General features: G+C 30.9%; 2 protein-coding genes across 4 annotated transcripts; both read left to right on the top strand.

Moving 5' to 3' along the window:
* Positions 1-1,843: 1,843 nt before the first annotated feature.
* On the top strand, positions 1,844-12,364 carry LOC127124273 (uncharacterized). Of its 3 annotated transcripts, XM_051054149.1 has the most exons (14): positions 1,844-2,479; positions 2,627-2,728; positions 3,614-3,849; positions 3,976-4,082; positions 9,210-9,475; positions 9,553-9,768; positions 9,855-10,109; positions 10,202-10,603; positions 10,679-10,929; positions 11,004-11,171; positions 11,272-11,376; positions 11,473-11,539; positions 11,939-12,034; positions 12,125-12,364. In XM_051054149.1, exons 5-14 carry the CDS (start codon positions 9,215-9,217, stop codon positions 12,278-12,280), a joined length of 1,977 nt encoding a protein of 658 aa, XP_050910106.1. In that variant the 5' UTR covers positions 1,844-2,479; positions 2,627-2,728; positions 3,614-3,849; positions 3,976-4,082; positions 9,210-9,214; the 3' UTR covers positions 12,281-12,364. The 3 variants fall into 3 exon arrangements, with proteins under 3 accessions (XP_050910106.1, XP_050910104.1, XP_050910105.1); XM_051054147.1 differs by having other exon boundaries at positions 1,844-2,728; XM_051054148.1 differs by having other exon boundaries at positions 1,844-2,728; positions 3,614-4,082.
* LOC127097072 (uncharacterized) lies at positions 5,918-7,870 on the top strand. The gene has a single exon (XM_051035588.1). The coding sequence runs from the start codon at positions 5,918-5,920 to the stop codon at positions 7,868-7,870; it is 1,953 nt and encodes a 650-aa protein (XP_050891545.1).
* Positions 12,365-21,653: the final 9,289 nt, after the last annotated feature.

The following is a 21,653-nucleotide window of genomic DNA, read 5'->3' as shown; positions in this document are numbered from 1 at the left end:
AGCTACTCACCCCGCTGTTCAGAATTTGAATCAGGTTGTTCAGATACCTCCTCCTTATCCTGGGGCATCTTCTGCTGTTGCACCTCCATTTGTGTATCTTAGGGAACCCTATGCTCCATATTAGAGTCAGTATGGTTAGAATGTTGGTTAGATGGTGAATCCGGGATTGATGTATCCTCAAGGGTATCCCCAATTTACTTCTCCTCCAGTTATTTCCCAGGAAGCTCCTCAAGGTGTTCAACTTCCCAATCATCAAGTTAATCCTCAGACTGCTAATCAGATTATTGTTGGTTCAGATCAGAATAGATAAGCAGACTATAGGTCACTAGATGAAAGGATCAGAGCCATTGAAGGTTTCTCTACTTATGGTATGGATGATGCTAAGGACTTGTGCTTAGTTCCCAATGTGGTGCTTCCACCTAAGTTAAAAGCACCAAACCTACCAAAATATAAGGGTTTAAGCTGTCCAAGAAGTCATGTCATCATGTATTGTAGGAAGATGGCATCCTACATTGATAATGATGAACTTCTCATCCATTGCTTCCAAGACAGCTTATCTGGGGCATCCTAGGATTGATATATGAGCTTAGAACGCAGTAAAATCAGATCTTGGAAGGACTTGTCTGAAGCCTTTCTCAAGCAATACAAATATAACTTGGACATGGCTCCCACCAGATTACAGCTGCAAAATCAAGCCTGCAAGCACAATGAAACATTGAAAGAATACGCCCAGAGGTGGCGTGAGATGGCTTATAGAGTTAAACCTGCATTGACAGATGCTGAATTGGTTGATATCTTGATGAGCACACTCCAAGGTATGTACTATGAGAAGATGGTTGGTAGCTCGTCATCCAACTTTGCCGATATAGCGACCATTGGAGAATGCATTGAGAATGGACTGAAAATCGAAAAGATTTTTATTTTCTACTCTATCTTTTATTTTTAATTATTTATATATAGTATATTAGTTTATTTTATGGTAGTATTATATCATCCAATTACTTTTATTATTTTTGTTAATTTATAAGCATCAATAAATTATTATGTTTGGAAGTTGGAATTTTATTTCGAATTGTTATTCAACTTATTTGTATAAATAAATTCATAGATTTTTTTTTCATATATCTTATAGTCATGAAATTTATGTCAAAAAATTTATTTCATACATATTTTTTGAATTTATATAAACTGAATTAGAAGTCATGCGATCCGATCAGTGAGTCACTGGTCCGACCACTAACCCATTGATCTAATACCTTGATTGGGTCGATGATCGATCCATATTTTATAACATTGATGAAAACTACTTGATGTTGATCAAGTATTTGATTTTTTTATCTTTAAAAGAAAGATTGATTTTATTAACAATTAATTAATTAATTTTTAACTAATAAATAAATAAATGAAATAAAATAAGAGATAATAAAAATAAAATAAAAGTAACAAAAGGAGGGTGCAAGCATGCTAATGCGCGTAGTAGCAAAAAAACACAAGCATGTGCTTGGCCCAAAAATAAATAAGAAACTAAAAGGTAAGGGGTGCAAGTATGAGAATCAAGGGGAAAGCATGGCAAAAACGTCTAGGTCCAAGGGTTGAGAGGCCCAATTTGAATAGAAACAAAAAATAAGGCTTGGTTGACCATTGACCCATATGTGGCACATGATTAGGATTAGGTGGCTCAGATTGCATGCTTTGATCGAAACAAGCGTGGACATTAGCGTGGCCTACTTGGAAATCAAACTCCATCAGAGGACTATGGTTTCAAGGTCCATAGTGGACGCTCATGGGGATCCCACACAAGATCCCATTTTCAAATTATCCAAAACTTGCCAATGAGTGCAAGGCATGTGAAAATTTTGAATTCAAAATGGACAAAACAAAGCCATCAGATGCATCTAATGGCTCATGTTAAACTTGGCACAATTCAACATCTTCTTCCTCGTTCTCTCATTTTCTCTCTCGATCTCAAATTCCACCATGAACAAACAGTCCAAAATAATGCAAAAAAATGCTGTAGGATCATACATACATCAATGGCAAGAGCACATGGATGATTAGCATACAACAAACAATCTCAAAAAAGGAGAAATCGAAGGATCGATGTTCATGCAAAATAGAGCTCGATTTGGTCTTGATTCCAACCATCACATGATATTAGGCATATGTATGAGTTCAGAACAACAATATGAAGCTATGTAGGTAGTTATATCAATGAAAATCAAACACAAATCGTGAATCTGGAAAAATCAAGCATTAACGTGAAGAACACATTGACCTACTTTTCAAATTAAATGGTCATGAACATGAATTAGAGTAAATGATTATGGGGGAAAGACTCAGCGCATGTGTAGCTACATAACCGTATCAAGAAATTGTCTAAAAAGTGGAGAAATATACCTGATCATAGATTGAAATTTTTCGGCGAGGATGGTGATTCCGGCAATGATTTTCCAGATTTTGGCCAACTTCCAACTTTTAGGTAACGCGTTTTTTTTCTTCTTTCTCTGTGTTTCCTCCTTCTACTTCTTCGTCTACTCCTCTTCCACCAAACTTTCTTCTGAAATAAGATTCAAACCACGATGAATCCCTTGATGTGTTTTCTCTTTCCTCCAAAAACGAGTTGTAGTGATGATCCCTAATGAACTGCACTCAATGCAAACTCTGGAAGTTGCTCACGGTCAAGAACAACCACTCAAAGTGCATAGTGATTCAAGCTATTTGGTGAAAGGTGAATATTTGGATTCAATGTAGTTTGCTATGCTCAAAGTTGGATTTCGTTCTCCTTTTTCTCTGTGTGATTTGAGTTGTTTATATAGGATAGGATTTAAGCTAGGATGGTGAGCATGCTATTATCATTGTGATTGTGTGAAAGTGGAAGATATTTTGATAAGTTTTTATTGAATCCGTGTGAGGGAATAGTGAGGAAGGAACGACTTTCTCATGATCAGTGAGTTGGCATTTTGCAATGTTGGTGTGCATTTTCACTGGTAAAAAAAGAATAATACAATTTGTAAATTTACACCCGTTTTACAAAAAACGGGTGTAAAAAGCAAATGCGGTGGCAGTTTTGTAAATAAAGTCTTATTTTGAATTTTAGTACGTAACAATAGACACCCTATTTTTAAATAACGGGTGTAAATTCAAATATTATTTATTATCAACTCTATATTACACCTGATATTCAAAAAAAGGGTGTAAATTTAAAAATAAAAATAAAATATTCGTGCCTTAAACAATAACTTTTATTATTCTTATTTGTTTAATCTTAAATTTTCTTAAAAAAATAATAAATTTTAATATTAATATATAACAATAGACACCCTATATTTAAAAATAGGGTGTATAATTATAACAATATAAATGACTAAATTTATATTAAACCCGTTATATTAAAATAGAGTGTAAATTTTGGAATATTAATATAACAATAGACACCCTATATTTAAAAATAGGGTGTATAATTATAACAATATAAATGACTAAATTTATATTAAACCCGTTATATTAAAATAGGGTGTAAATTTAGGAATCCCTAAGTACAATTTATCATTACCGCCTAAAATATAACCATGACTTCTCATGTTCCAAATTTTCTTTTCATTTCACATTTTAGAAACTTTTCATCATCGATGAAGTGCAAGAAATAGTGAAAAAGGAACAAAGAACGTGATTGCTCGGAAATCTTCACAACCCACAACGGCTTCATCATTCTTCTTTACCGTTTTCTATACTCTCTTTTACGCTGCTTTGGATATTAAAGTTGATTCATTCGTTGTTGTTCTTACTTTTCTTTGCTGGGTTTCTTCTAGTTTCATCGTTAATTCCATCAGTTTCGAACTCGCTTGGAAGGTACTTTATTCATTTATTCGTTTGTTTTCATTCATCTACTCATCAAAATTATTTTAACCATTGTGCTGGACGATCTTTACTCATCAAAATTATTTTAACCATTGTGCTGGACGATCTTTACGAAAGCTACTAGCAGCTGCTCGACGACTCATCGAAGAAGGTTTTTTCATCTCCATAGAAACATAACGCAACATCAACAACGGGTTATTGATTTGCAAGTTTGAGACAATCAGGTAAATCTTTTTCCCACTGCCTCTATAATATTTGAACACATGGTTGATTTTGAATGTTGTGTTAATTGTTTTGTGCATTGGTTGTGTTGATTGTTTTGTGCATTGGTTCTGTTTGGAATTAACATTGAAACAGTTTTTGTATATTTTCGTATGGTTCTATTATTCTGATCTCTTTCACAGATTGTGTAATGCTGAAACAGTTTGAGTATGTTTCAGCTTCTTGTTTGATTTTCATTTAAAATTGTAGTATCAATGTTATGATTGAACGTTTAGGGCATTTTCCGCGAGTTCCCAAGCCCAACGACAATTCCAAGATGGGATTTTCATTGGAATTTGCTGGCATGCTTAACAGAGCCTGCCTGTTCTTTTATATTAGGATTGTTGGATTTGTCGCAAGCCTGCTTAACAGAGCATGCCTGTTCTTTATGTTCATGAGTCTGCATATGGTAAGCTATTTGGTAAGCTATTTGGTCTATATTCAATCTTGAAATCGTACCCCAGAAATTTCTGTAACCACGTCTGTTGTTCAGAAGTTTGCAGTGATTGATCCATCAGGATTTTCATACTTCTTTGATCTGTTCTAGTAATAAACTTGTTTCCCAACAAGTTGTGTTTGAACTTGGCTAGTGCTTCTGTAATTGCCAATAGCTCTCTGATGTAGGCTGAATGTTTCTACATTCTAGGTGCTAATATTTTTGAAAAATAGGTTATAGGGTGTCCATTCTGAACCAACACTTCCCCCACTCAAATGCCCGATGCATCAGTCTCCAATATATGGTTATAAGAATTTTGGCAATGCCAACACGGGCTGCAATGGAATGGCATCAGTCTCCATTGCAAAACTTTCTCAATTATGCAGACACTATTATAGGTAACTATATTTTGTGGAGATGGATTTAAATAGCTTAAAGGATTAGCCAACTGAACAATTCTGATAAACAGTTATGAAGCGTCAATATGGATACAACCTTACCTAGTGGAGCAGTAACCAACCCCGTGAACGTCTAGGACATCCGAGCACCAGTGCCCAATACTTTCTTTGTAGGATTCTATTTTCCGTGCCAATCTATTTAAGCTCAATACTTTCTTTGTGTGGCATTTGCTTCTCTGTTGAAAGATGAAAACTACCTAGAAGTTATAGTAATTGTTTAATTGACTGCAATATGCTTTGATTCATACTGCGGTTGAACTTTCCTCTTCATCCATTATGAAATACTGATGCTTCAGAATTAAATTAAATTTACTTTTCAATCACCCAAACAACCAAGCTAGGGGTTGCCTTGTGTCTTTCCATATAGAACTGTTTCTTGGTAGGTTTTACACTCGCAGCCATAGTATTGCTCAGTTGTAGTGCTTCAGAGCATCCACTTTGTTCACTGCTACAAAATAAAATATTAATCATACAAATATTCATTAACAAATGCCAACAAAACTAAATATTCATTAGAACTTTGGAAGCTAAATATGGAGAAAAACCGTCAGTTCTTTCAAAAATGTTGTGTGTACGTACTTGAACCGCTCCTTTAGACACAATGTCTCCACAAAGTCTGTCAGAATTGCGAACCAGATTGCTAAGTGCACCTGCTGCATTTGATTTGGTTTTGTCCTCCTCTGCTATAATTCAGCGTTGTTCGCTAGTTTTGCTTCTGAGTTTGTAAAATTAGTTTGCTAACTGTGTTTTTAGTTGTCAATTTAGTTGTCACTAACTTAACACATTTATGATCAAAATTATGGTTTCCTCACAAGACTAGTTGTATTATTTATAAGAAACACTAGTTGTATTATACTTGTAAGTGCATCTTTTAACTACAATTCTTTTTGTTCTTTACATAGTTATGGATCGTAGTTGGATGCAAAAAAATCGCCTATCCGAGGAGTATAAGAAAGGAGTGTTAGAGTTTTTGAAATTTGCTGAAACTAATCTTCCTGAAAGTAATGGAAGATTTCACTGTCCTTGTGCTAAGTGTGTAAATATTGCACCTTTAGAGGCTCACATCGTATGGGAACACTTAGGAGTTAACGGGATTTGTCAAAATTATACAAAGTGGATATGGCATGGTGAATTGTCTGACGCGCCAAAGGCCTCTCCTAAAGAAGAGTTTGATGTAGAGATGGGTGATCGTCTAGAAGATATGATCCGTGATATTGGACAAGACTCTTTTCAACGGGCAAATATACATGATACTCTTTGCAATGACAGTAAAATCCCTTTGTATCCAAATTGTAAAAACTTCACACGACTGTCGGCTGTGCTAAGATTGTTCAATTTGAAGGCGATTAATAGTTGGACAGATAAAAGCTTCACACAATTGTTAGAGTTGTTGAAGGAAATGTTACCGGAAGAAAACATGTTGCCGAACCGGGCCTATGAGGCAAAAAAGATATTATGTCCAATGGGTATAGAATATAAGAAAATACACGCATGCCCTAATGACTGCATATTGTATTGGAAAGATAATGAAGAGAAAGAAAAATGTCCCAAGTGCATGACATCACGCTATAAGAAGAAGAGTGATGATGAAGGTTGTGATGTGACCACAAAGGGTCCTCCAGCAAAGGTGTTATGGTACCTTCCAATTATTCCAAGGTTTAAGCGATTGTTTGGTAATTTAAATGATGCGAAGAATATTAGATGGCATGCAGAAGAAAGGAAGTGTGATGGAAAAATTCGGCATCCAGCCGACTCTTTGCAATGGAAGAAGGTTGATACTTTATTTCCAGACTTTGGCATTGAACCAAGAAACCTTAGGCTTGGACTTTCTACTGATGGAATGAATCCATATGGTAGTTTAAGTAGTAACCATAGTTCATGGCCCGTTCTCTTGATTATCTATAATTTATCTCCTTGGTTGTGCATGAAGAGGAAACATGTTATGTTATCTATGATGATTTCTGGACCAAAACAACCAGGAAATGACATAGATGTTTATCTAAGCCCGTTGATTGATGACTTAAGAAAGTTGTGGGATGAAGGAATTGATGTATTTGATAGTTTTTCAAATGAAACTTTCAAATTGCGGGCTATGTTATTTTGCACCATCAATGACTTTCCAGCTTATGGTAACTTGTCTGGTTATAAAGTTAAGGGGCATAAAGCATGCCCTATATGTGAAAAAGATACATGCTACCATCAATTAGAGAAAGGAAAAAAGACTGTTTACCTTGGACACCGAAGATTTCTTAATCATAATCACCCATATCGAAGATTGAAAAAGGCTTTTAATGGATATCAGGAGTATAAAGTTGCCCCAAAGGCCTTAACTGGAGAAGAAGTCTATCATCGGGTGAGGAACATAAGTGTTAGTTTTGGAAAAAAACAAAAAAAGATTACAAGTAATAATATATGGAAGAAGAGTTCAGTGTTCTTTGACCTTCCATATTGGTCCAGTCTTGATGTAAGACATTGTATTGATGTAATGCATGTGGAAAAAAATGTGTGTGATAGTGTAATCGGAACACTTCTTAATATTCAAGGTAAGACCAAAGATGGTTTAAATTCTCGTTTAGATATGGTTAAGATGAAAATAAGAGAGGAGTTAGCTCCTCAACCAAGAGGTAACAAAACCTATTTGCCACCGGCGTGTCATACATTGTCAAAAGAAGAGAAAAGAAAATTTTGCCAGTGTCTACAAGGTGTGAAAGTGCCAAATGGATACTCCTCAAATGTCAAAAGTCTCGTGTCAATACAAGATCTCAAACTAATTGGTTTAAAATCTCACGATTGCCACATTTTGATGCAACAACTACTACCTGTGGCTATTCGTGGCATCTTGCCAAAAAATGTCTGACATGCCATAACTAGATTGTGCTTATTCTTTAATGATATTTGTAACAAAGTGATTGACCCTGATAAATTGGACGAGATGGAAAACGAGTCAATTATTATCTTGTGTCAGTTGGAGATGTTTTTTCCTCCTTCATTTTTTGACATCATGGTTCACTTGATTGTTCATCTAGTTAGAGAGATTAGATTGTGTGGTCCTGTTTATTTAAGGTGGATGTATCCTTTTGAACGATACATGAAGATATTGAAAGGCTATGTGAAGAATTATTATCGTCCTGAAGCATCTATTGTTGAAAGGTACATCACAGAAGAAGCCATTGAATTTTGTACAGACTATTTGTCAGATGCAAAACCTGTAGGACTACCCAAGTCTCGTCATGATGGAAGATGTGACGGTAAGGGTACACGTCTAAAGGTTAAGCATATGGGCGAAGGGGAAGTTTTTCAAGCACATTTGTATATATTGAATAACACTGACGAGGTTCATCCATACTTGAGTACACATCAAACCATTGTCAAAGCTAAAAACCCTCGTATGACTGAAAAATGGGTGTTGAAAGAGCATAACAGAACATTCTCAAAATGGTTTAAAACCAAGATTATGAATGATGATAATGCTTCTGATACATTAAAGTTTCTAGCATACGAGCCTAGCTTTAATGTTTTATGTTGGAGTGGGTACGATATAAATAAGTTTTCTTTTTGTACAAAATCACAGGATGACAAGAGTACCATGCAAAATAGTGGGGTAATGATAACAGCTTCTTCAATGCACTTTTCTAGTTCAAAGGATAAAAACCCTGTCTTGGCATCCACAGCTTACTTTGGCGTTATAGAAGAGATATGGGAGCTCAATTATGTTAAGTTTAAAGTTCCTATTTTTAAATGTAAATGGGTTAATAGTAACAATGGTGTGCAAACTGATGAATTAGGATTTACATTGGTGGACCTTGATAAGGTAGGATATAAGGATGAACCTTTTATCATGGCAGCTCAAGCAGTACAAGTATTTTATGTAAAGGATCCCTCGAACACTAGGTGGTCTGTTGTCCTCCAAAGAAGAAACATGAATTATAGTGATGAAAATGAAGATTCAACTCTAGACATTGATCACAATACTTCTTTTTCAACACAAAGGCCTTATTTTAATGATGAAAATGAAGTTGATGATGTTTATGCCATTCGTTATGATCATCAAGAAGGGATTTTGGAGGATAATAACAAATAACCAAGAAAAACCATCTATATTTTACTAATAACTATATTTTAGTTAATAAATTGTTATTATGTTTATTATTCATTTTAATTTTAGTTTTGACTAATATTGTTTTCTCTCTAAACAGGAATTATGGATAAACCATCTAGCTCTTCACCAAAAAAAAAGAAGACTAGAGGTGTCACAGCATTGCTACGTTTCATTGCCAAACTTCCTGATGGTGAAAAATATCAAATTGATTTTGATCCTGATACCTTCCAACCCATTGGTCAGTATGCTGCAAAGTTTAAAAGTTATTTGTCATTCATTGCACGTAGCAAGGTTAGTATAAATGAAAAGCAATGGAAAAAGATAAGCGATAAGTTGAAGGACGTGATATGGGACGATATCACGGTATGCATTTTTAATTAATTATTTTAAAGTTATTATCTATAATTGCTTCAATTACTAACACTCCTTATGTTTTGAAGTGTAAGTTCACTTGCCCCACTGATAAAGAATTTAGGAAGCATTGGTTTGTTTATATGGGGGAACGATTGAAGCAATTTAAGACATTGCTCTCAAATGTCTATATATTTGGGAAAGGAGATAAGCATGGAAATACAACTCCATTTGAAAAGTATAAATTTATCAAAGAAGAAGATTGGGATTTGTTTGTCCAGACTCGACAAAAAGAAGATTTTCAAGTTAGTTAAATTTGTAGATTTATTTTTATGTTATCTAAATTGATTTGGTTTTTGACGTTTAGTTTAATGTGATTTATTTGTAATAGGAGAAAAGGCTAAAAGGAAAGACACATGCATCAAAGAATATCCACCCTCATATTTTGTCTCGTGGTGGTTATGAAAAACTTAGGGCCACCGTAATGGAAGAGAGGAGGAAAAAAGTGATTGAAGAGGCCAAAGGTGATGAAAGTTTGATGGTTGACCCTCCCGAACTAAAGCGATATGAGGCATGGTTGATGGCTCGACAGAAGCCATCGGGAAATTTTACATCTGAGGCAACAAACTTAGTAGCATCTAAGATTGTAAGTAATAAAAGATTTATTGATAAATTTAAATTTCATTCATAACTTAGTAATCATTTTACATCATTTTTATATGTATCTAAATGTTTTAGGGAGAGTTAGTGGAAAAAAATACACAAGGTACTATTGTCTTTGAAGGGCGTGACGATATCTTGACTGTTGCCCTTGGAATAAATGAACACCCTGGTCGGATCCGCACTGCTCCTAGGGGTGTGGGCTTTAAGAAATTCTATGGAAAAAGTTCACGCTCCACCTTAGGAGGTGTCTCTCAAGATGACCTTCTAGCCCACCTTCAAGCCTTGGAGCAAAAAATGAATATAGATTTCCAACATAAATTACAAAAACATCTCCAACAACAAAGAACAGAGCTCCAACAACAAATGCAAAAAGAGATGCAAGAGGAGAGAGCTCAAATCCAACAAGGAATGAAACTCCTACAACAGATGCAATTGGAGCTCCGCTCCGAGAGGCCTAAAGAGATGTTTATAAAAGAGGTATGCGTAACTGGATACAATTAATCTACTAAAAATTAGAAAAAAATTAATTTAATTAATGTTCACTTGATACAGCATGTAGAATCTGTGGGTACGAGCACTAACGGAAGTTGCTCAAAGGTTATGACTACTGAAGATTTAACTAAAAAAATGGATGCTTCTGAAGATTACCTCAAAAAGATTAACAATCTCAAGGAAAATTCATTCTCTCTAGATTTGGATCATGAAACAAGTGAACTCTCAGTTTTTATTGATAGGGTGGATCTTAATGAATTAACTTCCAGTATTAAATGGCTATCCACATCTATCTTGTCTTTATGGTGCACGTAAGTATCATATTCTATTGTTAGTTATTTTTTTTATGTATCAAATATAATTAATATTTGTTTCAAAAATTTAGATATCTACATCGCATGTGTATCTCCAAGAATTTCAACAAACTATTTGGGTTTCTCGATCCAAATAGGATACTAGTTCACACAAAACCGGCCGAAGTTATTCAAACATACATACAAAATAAGTTGGATGGAGAGCCAAAAAAATGTTATTTAGGACCATTGCTAAATAGGTAAGTACATGTTTCCTTCAAGGTTTTATCGTTTTTCATATGTTATTTTGTAATATTTAAATTTTATTGATTCTAACACTTTTTTTTTGTAAATTTACAGCAATCACTGGCAATTGTTTGTCATTTGTCCTGAAGATAATATTATTTTTTGGTTTTGTTCATTAAACAGATCTCCTAAGAAAAATATTAAGGTCATATTGGAGGGGTAAGAAGCCTAAATAGAGAGATATCATTTATACTAAATTTTTGTACACATAGTCTTTATATTTATAACTTACTTCGTTGACAACTCTTTTATCAGAGCTCTAGAAGGTTATCATTTATTAAGAGGTATTAAGAAGAAGAAGCCTAATTGGAAGAATATTATGGTAAGATTTGTTTTACTATATTGTCGTTTCTTGGAATACTGGTGTGTTGACTTGATTTTTTAGTTCTTGAAAGATACCATTTATAAAGAGGTATTAAATGCCCATATATCTTGATTATTTATATTATTATAAATGAGATAAAGAAAAAGAAAATTCCGATTTTATAATTGCAAGTGATATATTTGTAAGTTATCATTATAAACATGTAGTATATTTATTACTGAATTGCACTTATGGTGATAAAATTATAGTTGTACATGCTCTGAACCAACTAAAATTGTATGTGTTTCTATGTCGAGTGAAGAAAGTTAGTGTTGGTACAAATTTTGTGAAAAAGGAAAAAAGTTTGTGATGTTGTTGTTTTTGGTGGCTTTAATGTAACTAGGAGTTTATATGCAGGGGCATCAACAAGATAACGGATGGGCATGTGGATATTATGTCATGAAAAATATGTTTGACATTATTGATGCTTGTATTGTTGAAAGATTCAATGAGGTATTTTATATTACATATATTTAATGAAAAACATGTAAATTATTGTTTTAACATGTAGTTGTTTAATTTATTATATGTTTGAACTTGCAGATATTCACAGACACCTCATCATATGAAAAAGAGTCAATTGATCACATCCGACAACTTTGGGCTCAATTCTTTTTGCAAAAGGTTGAAGAGCAAGAGAACCAGGAAAAGAAAGATTTAATGACAAAACAGAAGCGATTAAAAAAAACTTATATATAGATATATTTTTGTTCCATGAATGATTTATTGGTACAAGTTACATGAACAAAGTGGTTGAATTTTTTTCTTACATGAATACAATTTTTGTTGATGTATGACTTGGTGCAAGATTCTAAAGATTAGAGAAATGTTTGTTTTGGTTATTTTTGTTTTTTATTGAATATCCAGGAATATATAAAAATATTTGGTTTAATGAAATTTCAAATAAAATATTTTTAAAAAAATTGAGATATTTTACACCCTTCATACACAAAATAGGGTGTAAATGTGTTAAAATTAAATGTAATTATAAGATATTTTACATTTGATATATCAAAAATAGGGTGTAAATATTTGTCATTTTACACCCGTTTGAATTATAATAGGGTGTAAATTCGTTTAACTTCAATGTATGTAGGTGACAATTTACACCCGTTTTATATTAAATAGGGTGTAAATTTCCTAAAATTCAATGTATATATCTACCAATTACACCTTTTTTTATCTAAAACAGGGTGTAATAGGTGACAATTTACACCCGTTTTATATTAAATAGGGTGTAAATGTCTTAAAATTTAATGTATATATCTACCAATTACACCCTTTTTTTAAATCTAAAATAGGGTGTAATATATTCTCTTTTTACACCCGTTTTAAAACGGGTGTAAATTCTTCATACATATCTCACCCTTTGAATTTACACCCTATCATAACGGGTGTAATATGTATAAAAAACGGGTGTAAAAGCTTCTTTCTGCACTAGTGTTTGCAGCTGTATTTGTGGAGGGAAAATAGTGGGAAAAAATCGTGTGCAATCAACTTATGAACGATGTGCAAATTTTATGAACTTATGTATGTATATGTATTCTGCTATGTAATGTAATGAATGAAAATGATTGATACTTCTTTTATTCAGTTTTAATTCTTTTTCACTTTATTTATTTGTTTTGCATTTGGTTTGAATTTTGGAATGATGGTGTATGATGTGAATGAGATGTATGGAATAAAATCTAAACTTGGTTTATGTTGAACTTAGATGACGATGATGATTTGCCACAAATAGGATTCCATGTTTGATCATATAATACATGGTAATGTAATGCTATTGATTATGGTGAAATGAATGGAGAAAATTATAACTTATATTTTGCATTATAGCTTATTTATGGTGAATAATTTTTCATGGTTTATGTATGTTGAAATGTACTTTGGGATAATGGCTTATGTACTTTGCAATGGAGAATAATTAGAAACATAATCTTGAACCAAATGTTGACTTTCTTAATTTTTTTTGTTGACTTTGGCTTCTACTATCAATATAAGAAAACTAATTACCTACATAATTATATTTTAATACAAATTAAAACTAATTAAAAATGATATTTGATGCCCCAAACGTTATTTTGCATTACTCATCATCTCCATTATTAATTCTTTATTTTTTAAATTTTAAAATGCTTTTACATCTATTACCAAGGCATCGTTTAACATTCATAATCATTTTATTATATGGTTTTTATCCTTCCTTTTAATTTACATAAGTTTCCAATGGAGTTAAGAGTTTGCATTTACATATACGGTTTAGTCTACTTTTCCCACCATTAAACACTTCCTCTGCAAGATTAAAATCACCTGTCACAAGTTTCAGAAAACCTTCCACCTCCTTTACAATATGTTTCCAAAAATCATCCACCACCAGTCCAAACTCAAACCCTAAACCTTCATCTTTTGAATCTGAATCTTATCCTAAATCTGAGTATGACAGGAAAGCCAACGAAAATGAAAGTTGAAGCTTCCAAACATATTCTTGTTTCCTCTGTGAAAAGGTACGAACAAAACTCGAGATTTCCTTCAAGATGTTTCATTATTTTTTCTTTCCAGGTGTTTTAGATTCGTCATGTTTGAGCATCCTGCAAGTTTTGTTGATTCCTTTATCTTAATATCATCGCTTTTAATGATTGTGTTGCGTTGAATCATCAGTCATTAATCATATTTTATAGTATTTTTCTTCTTTGCATTCGCCTTCTTCTTTGCGTTGAATGAGATATGTACTTTTGTTCTCATATTTTGTGTTTATATTGATTGATATTTTATGTGTAGATTTTAGGATTTCTTCTTCAAATGTTCCTTACTTTTTCTTCTCTCTTTCAATTTATGGCTAATCTATTTACGATTCACATATATCTAGGTGTCTGATAAAATTTTGCAGTGAATCCTTATCATTTTATTTTCAATACTCTACTTTGTTCTTTTCATGAAAATTGAGTTTTTGTTTATAACATATTTGTTGGCATGCTTATTTCATTTTGATTGAATTTTTAATTTTATTTTCATTTTTTTTATATTTCAGTTTCTTAGATTTATAGATTGCTTAACTTAAAGAAATATATTTTAATATTGTTATCTGTGTTGTTCATAAATGTTTTTTTAAGTTTGTGTTATCCTTTATATTATTCTCTTTTCTTTGTCATTCTAGTAAAATAATTCAGTTTTCCTTATTTATCTTTCTTATGGATGTCACGATTGAAACAGTCACAAATTTCTTTTGAATCCTCTGAAATCTTTCCTATCAATATTTAGATTGTTTTATTATTGGTGTTGTTTGTTTGTGAATTTGAAAATAGACTATTGTCTTAATGTTGGTTATAGTTGAGATTCGACAAGGATACCATAATATTGTCTTTTAATGTTGGTAATAGTTGGGACTGTGTATGACTACGATACTATTGTCTTAATGTTTATCTCATTTTATAGTTCTTTTCATTAAATCTATTTTTTTAACATGGTTTATAATGGAGTTTTATTAATTATGTGTAGTTTTATAATATTGTTTTACACTCATGTTGAGGCCTTTACAATGGATTTTTCTTAATTATGTGTGTTATCTTTGGAAGTCTTTCAAATAAAATTTTATCAACGTTACCCTTACTTATTGTTATCTCTAAGGCATAACCAAACACATACCGAAGTTATTTGCTGCTTTGTTAGTCCTTTACTTGATTTAAAAAAAAATATTCATATCATTAAATTATTTTTACAAATTAATTTTTCTCTTCTATTTTCTCTGCGGATGTTATTTGTCAGTTGCATTCAGTACCATTTTTACTGTATTTTATGCATATTGAAGAAGGTTTAATCAATTTATTCATGAGTCTATTTCAATTAAACTATGTGGTAAGTTAGTGACATAACTTATATGTTTGGATGAATTATGTCTTTGATAAGTTAGTAACATAACTTTTTTATAGGATGCGTCATTATTACAAAGTTACATGGTCTATCTGATCTAGATTGCATTAATGCTCCTTAAAATTAAATACTCTTTCATTTATTTCATTTTTCACTTTTATACAATGCTTATTTAAATCATGTTATTCTATTTCTGACTTTTTTAGCTTTCAATTAGTTAAGGAAGATGTTGTTTTTCTTCAAATTGTTCGTGTACATTATCTTTGTAAGATAGTTATTTTCTATCATGGCATAATTTCTTTAAAACTCCACAATTGAAATTCAATCTATTTATTATGTGTTGTTATTCAATATGTTTTGCCAATGATTGGAGTTGTACATATTTCTCTTTATATTTATCTCTCGCAAATGTCTTGATTTTCAATCTCTTTTGCAAATGGTATGATGCTTATAGTTTTAGACCAGCGTACTTACATTCTTATAGGTTCTTATAGGTTGTGATGTATATACATGGAACTTCGACATTCTTATAGTTGTAACATTGACATATGAGGAACTTCGACTTTTACTAATATGTGTGACATATAATTAATTTCATTTTTTATTTTATAATTAAAATACACATTAATTATGATTCCACTAATCAGTATAATTTTTATTTAATTTCAATAAAATCATATCAATAATCACTAATTTTGATTTAATATCAATTATAGTAGATATCATTTAATTTTGACGACAAATGATGATATCTGATTACATTTTTTATCTCTATTTTGTAACAATATTATCAATCTTATTAAATAAAACACACATTTCCTTACTTAAATAAATCCAACTTTTAAACCCAATTTTTTTCTTAAGGCCCAATATTTCCATAATTAAAAAAATCAAATTAAACTCAATTCTCTCCTTAAATCCCAATATTTCCTTAATTAAATAAATTCAACTAAACCCAATTATTTCCTTAAATATGTTTTTTCTCATTTATTTTAATAATTATAATAATTATTGTTTTTGAACTAGAAAAACTTATTTACTACACTTAGATTTAATAATTCTATTTTTCTTTCTTTTAATAACTAAATATTTTTTAGTTACTCTACATAAAATCTCATTGTCAGAATCTCAATAAACTAACTTTGTGAGTCATGTAGTTATCTAAAAAATTTATTATCCAAAAAAACTATGTTGCATTCCATTAGCCAAATTTCATAATCAAATAAACAAATCTTTAATCCAATGTCAACCAATTTCATAATTAAATTCAAAACACTTAAAACTATGATTAGTATTGTGCGCCATTAGTCTTAAGTGATGAAGAATGAGTAAGAATTGAGCATTCCTACCCTTATTCTGATTATTTTAGATGCAGGACGTTTGACTTGTTGTTTAGAATATTCACCTCTGCCCATAGACTTTAGCTCAATCTAATCATAAACTGTTTTCGTAAATCCTTAAGGTAAAATCAACTCAACCCATCAAATCTTATTTTTTCCTTAGGACACCACTATGAAAACCCTTTTTTCAAAGATAAAATCAATCAACACACAAATATTTTATACTCTGAACTATAGAGCTCTGATTCTTCATCCCCGATGAGTGATACGTAGGCACAAGGGTCACAATCTTTGACGAGTATAGTAAACAAAAACTCCCAAAATCCGATCATTTTTTACTAAATCTTTTTTGTTTCACATCCTCTTCTTCTACTTCTTCTAGTTCTTGTTGTTAGTTTGTAGATTTGTAACAATAATATTAGAGAGGGGGCTAGCTCACCTTGCTCAGAGCTTCAAGGTGAAGCTCTGACGAGGTTTGGATTCTTTGAGCTTAAGGTGAGGTTTCTGGGTTGATTTGGACAGAGTAATGATGAGAGATTTTCTTTTTATGTTGCATAGTACCAATTTATTTATAGGAGAGATGATTTTAAACGTAAGGTGAGAATGATATACATGTGAGAATTGGTAGTTTTACTCAGATATTTTTATCATCCGTGTGAGGTTTATTTTGAGAGAGTGAGGTGTCCCCTTTTGGGAATCAATATGCCAGGGATTCCTTCTTAATCCGTGAAATTGAGGGATTTGGGTGGAGTGGATTGTGAGAATGGTTTGGCTGTCGAGATGCTTAGTTCACTTTTTTTTAAATTTTTATGGATGTGTATAATAGGTGTAAATAAGTTTACTATTTTTTTTACTGAAGTGAATCTACTTTTAATATATAAAAGTTAATTACCACCATAATTACTTAATTACCCTAATTACAATCCATAATATAGCTACTTTCATGTTCCTATAAGTAATTTCGTACTAAACTCTATTTATACTACTAAAAAATATTACCGTTATTTTATTGTTGTTGCAATCTTATCATTCCAAAATGAAATCAATATTCTGAAATCAAATTAATTATTATTGTAGTTTTTTTGCCAAATATTATCGTTACTTGATTATCTTTAAATGACAAAATGAATATTTAATTGTATAATTATATGTTATTAAATTATAACTTTAAAATTAAAAATAACTATTTAATATAGTTGATTAATATTAATTGAGTAATTTAATATTATTATTAATTTACCTACCAATTAATTATTATTATTGTTATTATTATTATTGATATTTACCCGCCATATATGATAAGAATATTTTTAAAATTTAAATAGTATATTTATTATTTGATTTGATTTGATTTAATTGAGATCCAAACTCTATAAATTAAAATCGGTTACTTATTATGAACAATAATATAGGGTCATTCCAATGTCAATCTATTATTAATTGAATTTTACATAGATGTAATTTTGCAATAACACGCTGGCATATTGAATCTTATACCGCTGTTATCTTTGCACTAACATATTTTATCCTTTCAACAGAATAATTATAGTAAATACGTACATTCTGTATACCGAATTATAATAAAAATGTATTAAAATCAAAAGCAATAAAACTGTTTACAGTAAATAAAAATATAGAATAACATCTTAAAATTCTATTCTATTTGATTATTCATTTACTTATTACTAATTTATTTATTATATAAAAATATATCAAATAAAATTTTAAATATATGTTGTGTCATTAGCATTTATTTCAACTTTTGATTTATTATTGATTTTTTATTTCAATGAATTTTTCTTTAAATATTTATGATCATGAAGAAATTAGACTATATTTTTATTTACTGTAAACAGTTTTATTGCTTTTGATTTTAATACATTTTTATTATAATTCGGTATATAGAATGTACGTATTTACTATAATTATTCTGTTGAAAGGATAAAATATGTTAGTGCAAAGATAACAGCGGTATAAGATTCAATATGCCAGCGTGTTATTGCAAAATTACATCTATGTAAAATTCAATTAATAATAGATTGACATTGGAATGACCCTATAGTATTGTTCATAATAAGTAACCGATTTTAATTTATAGAGTTTGGATCTCAATTAAATCAAATCAAATAATAAATATACTATTTAAATTTTAAAAATATTCTTATCATATATGGCGGGTAAATATCAATAATAATAATAACAATAATAATAATTAATTGGTAGGTAAATTAACAATAATATTAAATTACTCAATTAATATTAATCAACTATATTAAATAGTTATTTTTAATTTAAAGTTATAATTTAATAACATATAATTATACAATCAAAACGATGTTATATATGTGTAACATCAAAGGTTGGATCCTTTTCAGCATTTTGCCACACACCTCTATCAAACTTATATACTCTCTTTTTCCCAGGTTATTAGGTTTGTAATTTTATAGTCATCTAAATTTGCAGTTACATTAATTTTTGAATTTTTTTCAGTGAAAATGAGTAGAAAGGTTGATTCTGTGAAAGACATCAATGACTCAAAAGAAACTTGGCGTCTTGCTGTTCGAATAATGGATGTTTTGAGTGTTGTGAATAATAAGGGTATTGAACATTTGGAGATGATTGTTATGGATTCCTTGGTAAATTGCTTTTCTTTTTTTAAGTATAGATTTTTGTATGATAGTTAGTAATTACAACAAAATACTTTTTTGTATAACATATAAAAAGAAGATTATTTTCATTTTGTTAGGGTGATCGGATTCAGGTTCTTATTCGTCATGACCATTTACTGAAATGGAAATAGGTCATTAAGGAGAATATGACCTGCATTATAAACAATGGCAGTGTCTATAACAATGATTTTCAGTGGAAGGTATGTGATCATTCAAAAAAATCTGTGTTTCTTGGTGGTACCACAATGAAGGCAATCGAACTTCAAAATATTCCACCTAAAGGATATTTCTTTAAAGATTTTGGTGAGATACTTCAAGGCAAATGCAAAACCGATAGACTGGAAGGTAATTTAAATTCTATTATAACTTATATAACTTATATATTTGCAAACACATTCAATAATGAACCTTACTTTAATGTAGATATTATTGGTGCTGTTAGTGAGATAAACCATATCCAATCCAACACTCCGGGGAAGAAAGTTGTTGTTTCTGTTGTGCTGAAAGATTTGAAGTAATGCGCATTGTTTTCATAACTTATGTGTTTGATAAATTTATATATTTTGCATCACTGAATCCCATCATATAATATTGTTTATTTATATTGCAAAATAGGGGTAATTGCATAAATTGCAATTTATGGGAAACATATGGATCAAAATTTTTGGCTTACTACAATGATCCTAAAAATAATGGAGCTATTGTAATTCTGCTCACTCATGCAATGGTAAAAGATGGCCAAGGTATTACACTATCAGACTTTATAAATACATAGCTGATTTGTATTTTTCATTATACGTTCAATAATTTTTATATTAATTATACAATTTACAGTGTCAAATGCATGGAGTGGTTCCAAATTGTTGATAAATGAAGACATCCCTGAAATTCAAGATTTTATGTCTAAGTATGGATTTTATTTATTTATTTATATTCAGATTATTATACATAATTTTTAATTTCAAAAACAATCTTATTTCTATGGGTTGCCTACTAATGAACAGAAGGAGAAGCCTACTCAATCTGCAAAATCTCTTTCTAATTGGTCTGGTGGTTCTCAGTATTCGCCAGTAGAAAGGTTTGTTCATAATGCGAAATGTATGTCCTTAAGTCAGTTCTGCAAAATCAAACATGTAAGTTGAATACTATAGAGCCGAATTTATCTTTACTATTACAATTATATTGTTTGCTTTTTGAAATTAATATAATTTTTTATTTGCTTTTAGGAAACTTTATGTGTTACTGTAGCAACCACGTTGAAATTTGCTGTCTCAAAGTATGGATGATTTTATTATGGCTGCACAAGGTGTTCTTCGAAGGCATCTAATCCTGAAAAAGCTTATGAATGTTCATGTGGGCAAAAAGTCGAACAGCCTATACCAAGGTACATATAATCTAGATGAATTGCAAATAAATTTGGTAATGGATTTGTTATTAATCATATTATTTTCTTCGTTTAAAATACTATAGGTACAAGATTGAGATATATGTTAGCAATGGTGAATCAAAATATCGATTTGTATTCTGGGATTCCGAATATGCTGCTATACTTGGAATGACTGCTGAATTTATGCATAACTCTATGGTGGAGGTACATTGTTATACATAAGTTAAAATGTTAATAGTTTATCGAGTTGTAAAGTTCAGATTATCACTCATGGTTGATATTTTATTTTTCCATTAGAATGGAGAAGATGATCCAATGGTTTATCCTGATGAGCTTGAAATGCTGTTGAATAAGAAAATGGCTTTTAGAGTTAAGGTGCAGCCAACGTTTTCCCAAGCGTCTGTTTGGAAGCTTTGTGATGATGAAACCTTTGTTAAAGAGATTGAAAATGACTACATAGTAGAAGACGTATAATATTCACTTAATTCATGTATTATTTAAACATTTAACAAGTATAATAAATATTCGATGTTTCAATGTGCAGAATCAGTCTAAAACTGAATATGCAAAGTTGGTCCATAACAAAGAAAATTTGGAAACTTCCGCAGTAAGTATCTTCATTTGTTAACATAATAATTTTCTATGATAAATATTGTATTATTATAATTCATTTTATATCTGACAATTAATTTTTTATATTGCAAGCAAACATTATCTGCATCTGGTGAAAATGATCCAGAATCAATCATTCTAATGACTCCGGCTAAGGATGTTGTAATTGCTGACAAGGGTGAAGAAGTTGATTTTGA

Source organism: Lathyrus oleraceus, chromosome 1 (genome assembly GCF_024323335.1).
Source record: "Lathyrus oleraceus cultivar Zhongwan6 chromosome 1, CAAS_Psat_ZW6_1.0, whole genome shotgun sequence".
Lineage (NCBI taxonomy): Eukaryota > Viridiplantae > Streptophyta > Magnoliopsida > Fabales > Fabaceae > Lathyrus > Lathyrus oleraceus.
This window is presented reverse-complemented; position numbering and strand designations above follow the sequence as displayed.